This window comes from Pecten maximus, chromosome 4 (assembly GCF_902652985.1).
Source record: "Pecten maximus chromosome 4, xPecMax1.1, whole genome shotgun sequence".
In the NCBI taxonomy this organism is placed as follows: Eukaryota; Metazoa; Mollusca; class Bivalvia; order Pectinida; family Pectinidae; genus Pecten; species Pecten maximus.
This window is the reverse complement of record NC_047018.1, coordinates 31,784,326-31,798,085: the sequence shown is the minus strand read 5'-3', so window position 1 is coordinate 31,798,085 and position 13,760 is coordinate 31,784,326. Positions and strand designations below refer to the sequence as shown.

Genomic DNA, 13,760 nt, shown 5'->3' with positions numbered 1-13,760 from the left:
ATTAACTATAAATGGCACCTACAGCTGGTAATACAAGGTGGTTGACATCCTCCGGCGGTATGTTGATACATTTGTTCAGGATGAGTTCCGTAATGAAATGACGTTCCTTCACACAAGACACTAAGGTGTCTGTTGATAATCTGAAACAAAAACAATAGAAAAATTGATTATTTACCAGGTACTAAGATATTGATCAGTTGCCAGATTGTATTCATTTTCACATGAATACAATCTGGGAAACAGAAATTAAATTGCCCCTATGCTGATTAAGCTAATTAACCTATAATACACATGTAAGCGTGATCTTAGTAAATGTGTAAAGGTTTAATAAGACTTAGGTCAACATTGTTTTCAAAATGATGCTATAATATTGTCATGTGATCTAGACTTGTTTCACAGTCATGTGAATGCAATCGAGCCTGATAGAGGTTAGATGGGGGACTGACATGTAATTATATATTTTTGTATTCAGGACTCTAAGTCTGTTTTAAACAACACTTTCTTCTGATAGTGACAATTAATTCACTCACAGTGGACAGTTACAGAGACTGACAGATTCAAGGACAGGACTGGTGATCTCCAAATTCTTTAAACTAGCATGGTCTGTCACCTTGACCTTGGCTATATTACAAGGTGACAAGAACAGTTTATTCAGTTCAGTGATGTCCTCAAGGAGTACCTCTTCAACTGTGGAGTAAAACCAGGACAACAGGATATCAAAGGAATCATTTTTTTGAGATTTTTTTTATAACAAAGTTATGAACAAGAAACCTTCTCATGAGCCTATCTATGATGTATGGATGCCTATGGGACAGATAGAGAATATGTATGGATACCTATGGGACAGAAAGGACTATGTATGGATACCTATGGGACAGAAAGGACTATGTGTGGATATCTATGGGACAGAAAGGACTATGTATGGATACTTATTGGACAGAAAGGACTATGTACATGTATGGATACCTATTGGACAGAAAGGACTATGTATGGATACCTATTGGACAGAAAGGACTATGTATGGATACATATGGGTCAGAAAGGGCTATGTATGGTTACCTATGGGACAGAAAGGTCTATGTATGGATACCTATGGGACAGAAAGGACTATGTATGGTTACCTATGGGACAGAAAGGACTATGTATGGATACCTATGGGACAGAAAGGACTATGTATGGATACCTATGGGACAGAAAGGACTATGTGTGGATATCTATGGGACAGAAAGGACTATGTATGGATACTTATTGGACAGAAAGGACTATGTACATGTATGGATACCTATTGGACAGAAAGGACTATGTATGGATACCTATTGGACAGAAAGGACTATGTATGGATACATATGGGTCAGAAAGGGCTATGTATGGTTACCTATGGGACAGAAAGGTCTATGTATGGATACCTATGGGACAGAAAGGACTATGTATGGTTACCTATGGGACAGAAAGGACTATGTATGGATACCTATGGGACAGAAAGGACTATGTATGGTTACCTATGGGACAGAAAGGTCTATGTATGGATACCTATGGGACAGAAAGGACTATGTATGGTTACCTATGGGACAGAAAGGACTATGTATGGATACCTATGGGACAGAAAGGACTAGGTATGGATACCTATGGGACAGAAAGGACTATGTATGGATACCTATGGGACAGAAAGGACCATGTATGGATATCTATGGGACAGAAAGGACTAGGTATGGATACCTATGGGACAGAAAGGACTATGTATGGATACCTATGGGACAGAAAGGACCATGTATGGATATCTATGGGACAGAAAGGTCTATGTATGGATATCTATGGGACAGAAAGGACTATGTATGGATACCTATGGGACAGAAAGGACTAGGTATGGATACCTATGGGACAGAAAGGACTATGTATGGATACCTATGGGACAGAAAGGACCATGTATGGATATCTATGGGACAGAAAGGACTATGTATGGATATCTATGGGACAGAAAGGACTATGTATGGATATCTATGGGACAGAAAGGACTATGTATGGATACCCATAGGACAGAAAGGACTATGTATGGTTACCTATGGGACAGAAAGGACTATGTATGGTTACCTATGGGACAGAAAGGACGATGTATGGATATCTATGGGACAGAAAGGACTATGTATGGATACCCATAGGACAGAAAGGACTATGTATGGATACCTATGGGACAGAAAGGACTATGTATGGATACCTATGGGACAGAGAGGACTATGTATGGATACCCATAGGACAGAAAGGACTATGTATGGATATCTATGGGACAGAAAGGACTATGTATGGATACCTATGAGACAGAAAGGACTATGTATGGTTACCTATGGGACAGAGAGGACTATGTATGGATACCCATAGGACAGAAAGGACTATGTATGGATACCTATGGGACAGAAAGGACTATGTATGGTTACCTATGGGACAGAAAGGACTATGTATGGTTACCTATGGGACAGAAAGGACTATGTATGGTTACTTATGGGACAGAAAGGACTATGTATGGATACCCATAGGACAGAAAGGACTATGTATGGATATCTATGGGACAGAAAGGACTATGTATGGATACCTATGAGACAGAAAGGACTATGTATGGTTACCTATGGGACAGAGAGGACTATGTATGGATACCCATAGGACAGAAAGGACTATGTATGGATACCTATGGGACAGAAAGGACTATGTATGGATATCTATGGGACAGAAAGGTCTATGTATGGATACCTATGAGACAGAAAGGACTATGTATGGTTACCTATGGGACAGAGAGGACTATGTATGGATACCCATAGGACAGAAAGGACTATGTATGGATATCTATGGGACAGAGAGGACTATGTATGGATACCCATAGGACAGAAAGGACTATGTATGGATACCTATGGGACAGAAAGGACTATGTATGGTTACCTATGGGACAGAAAGGACTATGTATGGTTACCTATGGGACAGAAAGGACTATGTATGGTTACTTATGGGACAGAAAGGACTATGTATGGATACCCATAGGACAGAAAGGACTATGTATGGATATCTATGGGACAGAAAGGGAATATGAATAAGCTACTTTTGGGATAGAAAGGACTATGGCTGCAGAAGGGACTGTTTTCTTTTGGCTACACCTAGGACAGAAGGGTCTATGTATTGTTTTGGCTACACCTGGGACAGAAGGGTCTATGTATTGTTTTGGCTACCCTAGGACAGAAGGGTCTATGTATTGTTTTGGCTACCCTAGGACAGAAGGGTCTATGTATTGTTTTGGCTACACCTGGGACAGAAGGGACTATGTATTGTTTTGGCTACACCTGGGACAGATGGGACTATGTATTGTTTTGGCTACACCTGGGACAGAAGGGACTATGTATTGTTTTGGCTACCCTAGGACAGAAGGGTCTATGTATTGTTTTGGCTACACCTGGGACAGAAGGGACTATGTATTGTTTTGGCTACACCTGGGACAGAAGGGACTATGTATTGTTTTGGCTACCCTAGGACAGAAGGGACTATGTATTGTTTTGGCTACACCTGGGACAGAAGGGACTATGTATTGTTTTGGCTACACCTGGGACAGATGGGACTATGTATTGTTTTGGCTACACCTGGGACAGAAGGGACTATGTATTGTTTTGGCTACCCTAGGACAGAAGGGTCTATGTATTGTTTTGGCTACACCTGGGACAGAAGGGACTATGTATTGTTTTGGCTACACCTGGGACAGAAGGGACTATGTATTGTTTTGGCTACCCTAGGACAGAAGGGACTATGTATTGTTTTGGCTACACCTGGGACAGAAGGGACTATGTATTGTTTTGGCTACACCTGGGACAGAAGGGACTATGGTGTTTAGTTGTACAGAGAGCAGTCAAGTAAAGTAAACATTCTTGGAAAAGCTTTGATGTATTAAAGTTTTAAATTTTTGGATTAAAACCTTCAGCAATATTTTGTTTTTCTACTCTTATTTCCTCAAACAATATGGAAGAGATAAGTTACCTCTAGGACAGGACAGTGTGAGAGAGGTGAGGCTCACACATCCACATACATCCACCATTTTCAGCTGAGGGCAGTGTCCAATGGTCAAGTCCTCTAGTCCTGGATTTATAACGATACATTATAACAAGAGGCCCATGGGCCTTAACGGTCACCTGATTTTTGAAATATTTCAGTAAATTTGAATGAAAGAATTAATTTCAAAACAAATAAAACAAATGATAGTCAAAAATGTGATTTCCCTTTAACTATAGTAAAGTTTATCCCCTCCCATGGGGCAAATGCGAGACCACAGGGCTAGGAAATTCACAATTATGGTAAAGCACCTTAAGATCCTTCGATCTGTGAAGAGTATTTAATTCTACCTTATTTGGGTTGCAAGAAGAAGATTTTAAAAATTTTAATTAATTTGACCCTTTTTGGCCCCGCCCACCAGCCCCTGGGGGTCAACTAGGGCCAACATGTACATACCATCAAAGTGTCATCCCATGCTGATAATTTGATACAAGTTAGAATGAATTCCAATACAAATCCAACAAATAATAGTCAAAAATGTGATTTCCCTATATAAACTATAGTAAAGTTTACCCCCTCCCCAGAGGCAAACGTGAGACCCCAGGGTCATGAAATTCACAATTTTGGTAAAGCACCTTAAGACCCTTTCATCTATGAAGAGTGTTTGATTCCACCTTATCTGAGAGTAGAGAAGAAGATTTTTGAATTTTTTGTCAATTTGACCCTTTTTGGCCCCGCCCACCAGCCCCTGGGGGTCAACTAGGGCCAACATGTACATACCATCAAAGTGTCATCCCATGCTGATAATTTGAACCAAGTTAGAATGAATTCCAATACAAATCCAACAAATAATAGTCAAAAATGTGATTTCCCAATATAAACTATAGTAAAGTTTACCACCTCCCCAGGGGCAAACGTGAGACCCCAGGGTCATGAAATTCACAATTTTGGTAAAGCACCTTAAGACCCTTTTATCTATGAAGAGTGTTTGATTCCATCTTATCTGAGAGTAGAGAAGAAGATTTTTGAATTTTTTGTCAATTTGACCCTTTTTGGCCCCGCCCACCAGCCCCTGGGGGTCAACTAGGGCCAACATGTACATACCATCAAAGTGTCATCCCATGCTGATAATTTGATACAAGTTAGAATGAATTCCAATACAAATCCAACAAATAATAGTCAAAAATGTGATTTCCCTATATAAACTATAGTAAAGTTTACCACCTCCCCAGGGGCAAACGTGAGACCCCAGGGTCATGAAATTCACAATTTTGGTAAAGCACCTTAAGACCCTTCCATCTATGAAGAGTATTTGATTCTACCATATCTGAGAGTAGAGAAGAAGATTTTTGATTTTTTTGTCAATTTGACCCTTTTTGGCCCACCCACCAGCCCCTGGGGGTCAACTAGGGCCAACATGTACATACCATCAAAGTGTCATCCCATGCTGATAATTTGATACAAGTTAGAATGAATTCCAATACAAATCCAACAAATAATAGTCAAAAATGTGATTTCCCTATATAAACTATAGTAAAGTTTACCCCCTCCCCAGGGGCAAACGTGAGACCCCAGGGTCATGAAATTCACAATTTTGGTAAAGCACCTTAAGACCCTTTCATCTATCAAGAGTGTTTGATTCCACCTTATCTGAGAGTAGAGAAGAAGATTTTTGAAGTTTTAGTCAATTTGACCCTTTTTGGCCCCGCCCCTCAGGCCCCTGGGGGGTGGGGACCATATAATTCACAATTTTGGTTCACCCTCAGCCATGGAAGCTTCCTGTAAAATTTCATTGAATTTAGTTCAGCAGTTTTTAAGAAGAAGTTGAAAATGTAAATTGTTTACGACGCACGACGCCGGACAAAAGGCGATTGCAATAGGTCAACTGAGACTTCGTCTCAGGTGACCTAAAAATCCACCTATCTAATGCAGTATTATCATAAACTGGTATAACATATTACTATCAACTGCAACAAGATGATAGCATTTATCCTACTGTAAATTACATAGATTTCTCAAATACTATATTCTGCTAACTTATCTCTTCTGACATATTCGCAAATAACATTTTTTACGTAGTCTAAGGGATTGTATATGACTTTACTCTACTGTTTCACAGTCTTAGGGTTCATATATGACTTACATCAGCTGTTTCGTAGTATAAGGGTTGGTATATGGTTGACCTCTGCTGTTTCGTAGTCTTAGGGATTGTATATGTCTTAACTCTGCTATTTTGTACTCTTATGGTTCATATATGACTTACCTCTGCTGTTTCGTAGTCTAAATGATGGTACAGTGGACCCGCGATAATCCGGACGCCGATAGTCCGGAAAACTCACAGTCCGGACGGAAATGCACGGGAACGGATTTCCGTAATGTTATTTGTACTCACCAGTCCGGAAATTCGGATTCCGATTCCGGAAGCCCATTTTGGGAACGGAACGTACTTTTCATTAGTAAATTTCCCTCAATAATCCGGACGATTTTTTCACCACGAGGAGAAAAAAATGTCGGGGCAAGTCACCCGTGTCGACAGCTGTACAGACTATCGCTTGACACTGTGCGTAGTCATAGCGACCGCTGCCAGGTCATAGCCCCGGGTGTTTACCTGTGTTACAATGTGTAGATTTTGTTTTTATAACGGTACATTGCTTTTTCTCTACGACCTAAATGTTACAGAATTTATGCACAAACAAACAGTACGTGATACGATAATTAATCAATCTCAAATACTTGTAATAAATTTATGATCGGTAATGAACATCATTAACACTTGTATTGGGTAAACACGGATATCGGCTTTGTAACACCGTTACGTGAAACGACGACTCATTGAAAGATGCATGTTATTATAATTACATACACATTTACGTATTAAGCAGTGATTACAAGAACTAGGTTGATTACACACAAATTAGTCAATAGTCGTCTGATACTTAACTAAGCGTCACATTGTTAAGTGAATACGGGTTTAATAATTATCGGACATCTTGGGTAGTTCTCGCTGGTGTCGCGTACTTAATAGATAGCTTGGGGTTTCTGGTACGTAAAAATCATAAAAAAAAACATGGACTGACGGTAAGTTGTAAAATCCGGGTATTTTATCTAAGGTATTTAACGTTTGTAATTTCTACTTGTTTGTGAACCTCCGGGACGTGACACATGTGTTTTGTTTGTAGGTCACATATGCCCGCTATAAATAAAACAACTTTCACTTTACATGTTCTTTTAAAAACATAGTTTATTTTTTACTTTCTACAAAACAAAACAAGAATCATATCTGAAACATATTAAGTATATTTATTGTTAAAAAGTCTGACAATTAGACGTGTTTATGAAACGTCCCGGATTGTATATAATCAAGGGAGATAACTCTTACACGACATTTTTTTTGACCTGGTACACGAAATTCGGCAGTCCGGAAAACTCGTAATCCGGACGGTTTGGACTGGGAACGAAGGTGTTCGGATTATCGAGGGTCCACTGTATATGACTTACCTCTGCTGTTTCACAGTCTAAGGGATTGTATATGACTTATTTCTACTGTTTCGTAGTCCAGGGGATTGTATATGACTTTCCTCTGCTTTTTCGTAATTTAAGAGATTGTATTTGACTTACATCAGCTGTTTCGTAGTCTAAGGGATTGTATATGACTTATTTCTACTGTTTCGTAGTCTAAGTGATTGTATATGACTTACAATAGCTGTTTCGTAGTCTACGGATTCGTGTATGACTTACCTCTGCTGTTTCGTAATTTAAGGGATTGTAAGGTATCCAAAGCACTCTTCTGTGTCTGGATAGATATAGAAATAAAATTGTTAAATTACTAAAATTAATGGCCATTCACATTAAATGCCTGTATTTCAATTTATATTGAACTTTGCATCATTTCTACAGTAAAACCCACTTAACACAGAATAACTGAATGTTTGAGTTTGATAAGAAAATATGCTTTTATAACTTATAATTTTGAATTAAGGACATTGTTCCATTTATATGATTTCTACTTAATACTCATTTTCAATAATAATGACCTTGACATTGCCACCACTTCCTGTATTGATGTCAATCTTTAAGAACTTACTGGTAATACATCATTGGGAAAGATGTGTAGGTCAAAGGTTTCACTAAGGTCAAGGTCACACAGCCCTAGACAGTTCCTGAGTAGAACGCTAACATCCTCTGTAGAAATCCCCATTGCTGTCAAACTGAAATATCAAATAAAAAGATAAATCATTAAAATGAAAAACAAAACATCAATATTACTGGGGAAAACATACTTATACACTAAAATCTGACCAGACATGTCACTTCTACACAAACAATCATGGAAAACATGTATGTCACAAACAATGGTTACTCATATGTCACAAACAATGGGAAACTTGTATGTCACAAACAATGGAAAACTTGTAAGTCACAAACAATGGAAAACTTGTATGTCACAAACAATGGAAAACTTGTATGTCACAAACAATGGGAAACTTGTATGTCACAAACAATGGGAAACTTGTATGTCAAAACAATGGGAACTCATATGTTACAAACAATGGGTAATTTGTATTTCACAAACAATGGAAAACTTGTATATCACAAACAATGGGGAATTTGATAACGTATGTCACAAACAATGGGTAATTTGTATGTCACAAACAATGGGAACTCATATGTCATAAACAAAGGGGAACTCATCACTCAAAAACAGTAGGTAGCTCATCAATGGGTGACCCATATTTCATATCATACGACAAACAATGGGTAACTGACCACTCACAAACTCACAAAGGTCACTCAGCTGTCAACAATGGGCCATGAAACTCTAGATAATTCATCACTCAAACAACACTTATAAGCAATAAGAAGGGAACTATAGGCACCATTAACTAATGACTAATATATAAAGGGACTCCTCACCTGAGTCGTGTCAGGCTAAGTTTTTTATCGGGATCCTGGTGTCCTATTTCTGGGTACATCACAGACACACAGCTGAAATAAAAATCAGTCATCAAACAATTATTACAGGTTTGGCTGAATTGAAATATCTCTTCAAATCTATTGTATATCTGGTAAATATTTAAGGTGTCTTTATAATGAAATTGGCATTTTACTCTATTTACTGGACATTCTATTAACCATACAATTATTCAACTTACTAAGAAACTAGGTTTGAAAAATACCTGGTATGTTTGACATGCAATATTTTTGTAATGCCAATCAAATAGCAAAGGTTATTGGTTCAAAGCAGTCTGCGACCCGAGAAAAGACAAGTTTCACTTACTTGTGGACATGCAGTTCCTGGAGGCCTGGTATACTACTGACGAGGTCAGAGAGTGCATCTCGGTCCATGTGATCACTGTCCTCTATCACAATGTGTTGTAGTTCTGTACACTTAGCACAGATAGCCTCAACTGTCAAAACACAGTTAAAACCAGACAATAAGTGATGTACCATATATATCATTGATACACCTGACAACATTCTATGTAAATAAAAGGCATGTGAGAAGGGGGCTAACATAATTATACCCCCCCCCCCCCCCCAAAAAAAAAAACAATAAAAGATACCTATCCAGAAATTTTAATTTAAAAGTGATTGAGTTTGACCTTTGACATTTAACCGTGACCTATATATCCACCAAACTTTGATATCGTGTATAACATGATGGTGTGATATTTTGGTGTAAATATAATGTACTAAATCTGTCAACTTCAGGTTCATGAGATATTTGTACACAAGTTTTTATTTTAAAAGAAGTAAAGTGCAATCTTTGAAATTTCAGCTTCACTGATGACCACCAAACCTAATCTGGTGTAGAACCTGGTGTATTGTTATGTAGTGAATTTGTACGAAATCTGTCCAGAGGTTTATGAGAACAGATGGACAATTACACATATATACAAAAGACTAGCTGATGACTAATATTTGATAAGTGGGGGGAGTATAACAAAATCTTCTTCAAAACATTAACACATCACATATATAGTCCTTTGTCATACCTACCTGATCGGTTGGTTACTCCATGCATGCTAAGATAAAGTTGCTTGATGTGAATATTCTGTCTGAGGACACTGAGGAAGAATTTATCGATGCCAACAAGATTTGTGTCTAATATATCACTCTCCTCCTCCAGTTCCTCCAGCAGTACATCACCCAGGTATAACACCTCTGTAGATAAAACCATACACACTTTTTAGAGAGTTTTTCTACACCCTAAAGGTTAGTACCAGTGAAAATTAGAATTTCTCTACCCTGAGTCATGTCAATTGATATCTGAACCCGAGGGTGAGATTCGCAAAGTTTAACAAAAGGGCTGCACTTTAAAAATCTTATGCCAAGGGTGGATATGTCTACATCATCAAAGGCTGATTGATGGTGTATCAAATGTGCAACAAAATTGATGATGTAACTTGTTTGTGATATGGTTATGCTGTATAAAGTGATGACATCATTCTATTATGAGTCGTGACATTTCAGAAAAAAGGCACATGTGAAGCTGTCTCTTACCTAGGTAGGGAGACAAATTTTTCTCAAATACTTCACAGGGTGATCGCATTTTCTGCCTACGGAAGTGATAACTCGATCTCACACTGGGTAGGGATAGAAAGTAGCTCACATGCCCTATGATGTCATATATTGATGAATTGCCCATTATTGTATCACGTGAATGAGGAATCCCCTGTCTCAACCTTAGGGTTTTTGGTTTTTGGCAGTCAAATTAGATCAATATCTAGTCTAACTGGAATTTGTTTATTTGTAAGAATGTGGGGAAAACAATCACAAAACAGTTTATTTCAAAGACAGGGATATCTCAAAGCTCGTGTATGAGTTTGGCTCTAAGCACTCAGCAAACTTTGTGTAGAGTTTGGCTAGCCAGCACTCAGCAACTCTCGTGTAGAGTTTGGCTAGCCAGCACTCAGCAAACCTTGCGTAGAGTTTGGCTAGCCAGCACTCAGTAGACCTTGTGTAGAGTTTAGCTAGCCAGCACTCAGCAAACCTTGTGTAGAGTTTGGCTAGCCAGCACTCAGCAAACCTTGTGTAGAGTTTGGCTAGCCAGCACTCAGCAAACCTTGTGTAGAGTTTGGCTAGCCAGCACTCAGTAGACCTTGTGTAGAGTTTGGCTAGCCAGCACTCAGTAGACCTTGTGTAGAGTTTGGCTAGCCAGCACTGAGCAAACCTTGTGGAGTTTGGCTAGCCAGCACTCAGTAGACCTTGTGTAGAGTTTGGCTAGCCTGCACTCAGCAAACCTTGTGTAGAGTTTGGCTAGCCAGCACTCAGCAAACCTTGTGTAGAGTTTGGCTAGCCAGCACTCAGCAAACCTTGTGTAGAGTTTGGCTAGCCTGCACTCAGCAAACCTTGTGTAGAGTTTGGCTAGCCAGCACTAAGCAAACTTTGTGTAGAGTTTGGCTAGCCAGCACTCAGCAAACTTTGTGTAGAGTTTGGCTAGCCAGCACTAAGCAAACTTTGTGTAGAGTTTGGCTAGCCAGCACTCAGTAGACCTTGTGTAGAGTTTGGCTAGCCAGCACTCAGTAGACCTTGTGTAGAGTTTGGCTAGCCAGCACTCAGCAAACCTTGTATAAGTGGCTGGCAAGCATTCAATAATCCTTCTGCACCAACAAATCTCTTACATTCCGACTGAGATATCCTTGTCCACTAAACAGACTCATGAAAGATTCTATTAATGCCCTCCCTTAGAAGTAAGGAAAGTAAATATAAAGTGTGGGAGAATGAATCATTTTTGGCATGACTAAATACAATCTCCCATCTGGTCCTGTATTAATATGTAGTGTGCCACATAAGCTACCAAGGCACAGTTCAAACTAGCTAGCTTAAAGAAAATTGTTCAGCGCTACAAACTTACCAACATTTGGACACCTGGACATTATCTGTAAAATCTTTTTGTCATAGGGTATAGCACAATTTCTAAAATCAAGCCGCTTCATGCGTAACCTGGAAAATATTATTAACTATAAGTTTATACTTATCATAATTTTCTAGTTAAAGGGTTATTTCAAAAAGCAGACAAGTGCTTAGATGTCATTAAATAGATGTCAGAGGTTTAATTTGTTACTATAGATTTGTAGATAGATGAATAAGACTTAGAGTTACCAATTAGTATTGCCTTTAGACAGATGGGAAAAGGCTTATATTTACCACAGTGTTGCCTTTAGACAGAGGTCTCTAAATCGTGAGCATGTCTGGGATACATTGACAAGGATGTGCCAGTCAAGGTGCTGGAATATCTCCAACAGAGCCTCTGTGGGCAGGTCCTCCAGTAGATAGGGTGGCCTGTAGAAAATTAGACTTGAATGATCACCTGGATTCTAATATACCTGTAATTGTTTTTGTTGCTGCAATCTGACATAAAAATTATCATGTAAATGTAGCAGTACATATAAAACAAATAAAGCAACAGTGAATTTTTGGACTGTAATGTTTGAACATGATCAATCTAAACAAAAGTCTACAGATGCATTCAGTAAAAATTAGTTTACCAATTGAAAAATAAGGAATATTTGTTCTAGCATTATGATTGTAAAAATGTTAGCAAATATTTCCTATGTAATCCAGAATATATTTGATTAGGCCATTAATGTCACCTAAATCATGGCATATTTTAATTCTTACCAATCATCTGTGTCCCCTTCTTCCTGTTCTACCTCCATTGCCCTCTTATAATTAATTCACACTAACATGAGTTGTTGCAAATTCATAATCTGAAATGAAAAATACACAAACAAAAAGAATTAATTTAATCTGTTTAACATTTATGACTGATCCAGTTTGACATCACAAATAACAAGAGGCTCAATGGGCCTGTATCGCTCACCATGATTTAGAGAAGTGGATTTAAGGTGAAATATTTATTTGTTAGGTATTATGAATTTGTTTTGTAAAGCAGGAGATATTGATAGTTGATTGCTGTGAGCTTTATTATCAAATACACTTTAAAGGATAGCATACCATATGACATTCTAGATCATACACATGTATACTGCATATGTAATGTGCACAGGGGGAACAACGGAGCGGTCACCCATCCAAGAGCTGACCATGCTCGACATTGCTTAACTTCGGTACACAGACACTACAATCAACCGCACAGCCACAAAAACTAGCTATTGGACTATGCAGCTGAAATGCCCATATCCATGAACCATCACACATGCATGCAGTTAAAATTGCAATAAAACTATTCTATGTAACACACCTAGGTCATTTGTTGTTAAAAGATTTTAAACATCTTTGGACTTAAGTGACTTTGAAAAAAACATTAAGGTCATTCGATCATTTGAATATCAACACCCTATGGTACCCTATTCGTGTCAGAGCCAGCATGTCACTCTGAGTCTTTTGCACATCTCTAGAAGAACTTATTCAATTGTTTAAAACATATCTGCATGACCCCTGTGACCCTGGAAATAAGTCAAGGTCATTTATTTGAACAAATATGTACCCCTTCACGCCAGCATGCTACAGGACTAATATCAGGTCTCTCGTTCTCTTGGTTATCAAGTTTGAATGAAAAAAGTTGACGATGGACGGACAATTACAGATGACCCTTCAGGCCAGCTGAGCTAAAAACCATAGAGTTCAGATTGATTTTGAATAGCATCAGTTATATAAAATATTATGCTATTTAAATTGGACCTAGTTTTTAGTTTAAAAGTTTACCACTTCAGTTCCCCCAAAGTACCTGGCATACACATGAAGGCGCATGTGTATTAGAGCGCATGTATAACATG

General features: G+C 38.4%; 1 protein-coding gene across 1 annotated transcript in view; it reads right to left on the bottom strand.

The window, feature by feature from the left end:
- The window catches only part of LOC117325826, a 29,005-nt gene that overhangs the window by 15,087 nt on the left and 158 nt on the right, over positions 1–13,760 (bottom strand). The window contains exons 2-12 of the mRNA XM_033882313.1: positions 12,643–12,731; positions 12,169–12,303; positions 11,876–11,964; positions 10,018–10,182; positions 9,296–9,425; positions 8,932–9,003; positions 8,102–8,225; positions 7,756–7,810; positions 4,006–4,104; positions 531–687; positions 23–140 (exon numbers count right to left, since the gene is read on the bottom strand). Coding sequence (XP_033738204.1) covers positions 23–140; positions 531–687; positions 4,006–4,104; positions 7,756–7,810; positions 8,102–8,225; positions 8,932–9,003; positions 9,296–9,425; positions 10,018–10,182; positions 11,876–11,964; positions 12,169–12,303; positions 12,643–12,680 — 1,182 coding nt within the window. The 5' untranslated portion in view covers positions 12,681–12,731. The remainder of the gene's footprint in view (positions 1–22; positions 141–530; positions 688–4,005; positions 4,105–7,755; positions 7,811–8,101; positions 8,226–8,931; positions 9,004–9,295; positions 9,426–10,017; positions 10,183–11,875; positions 11,965–12,168; positions 12,304–12,642; positions 12,732–13,760) is intronic.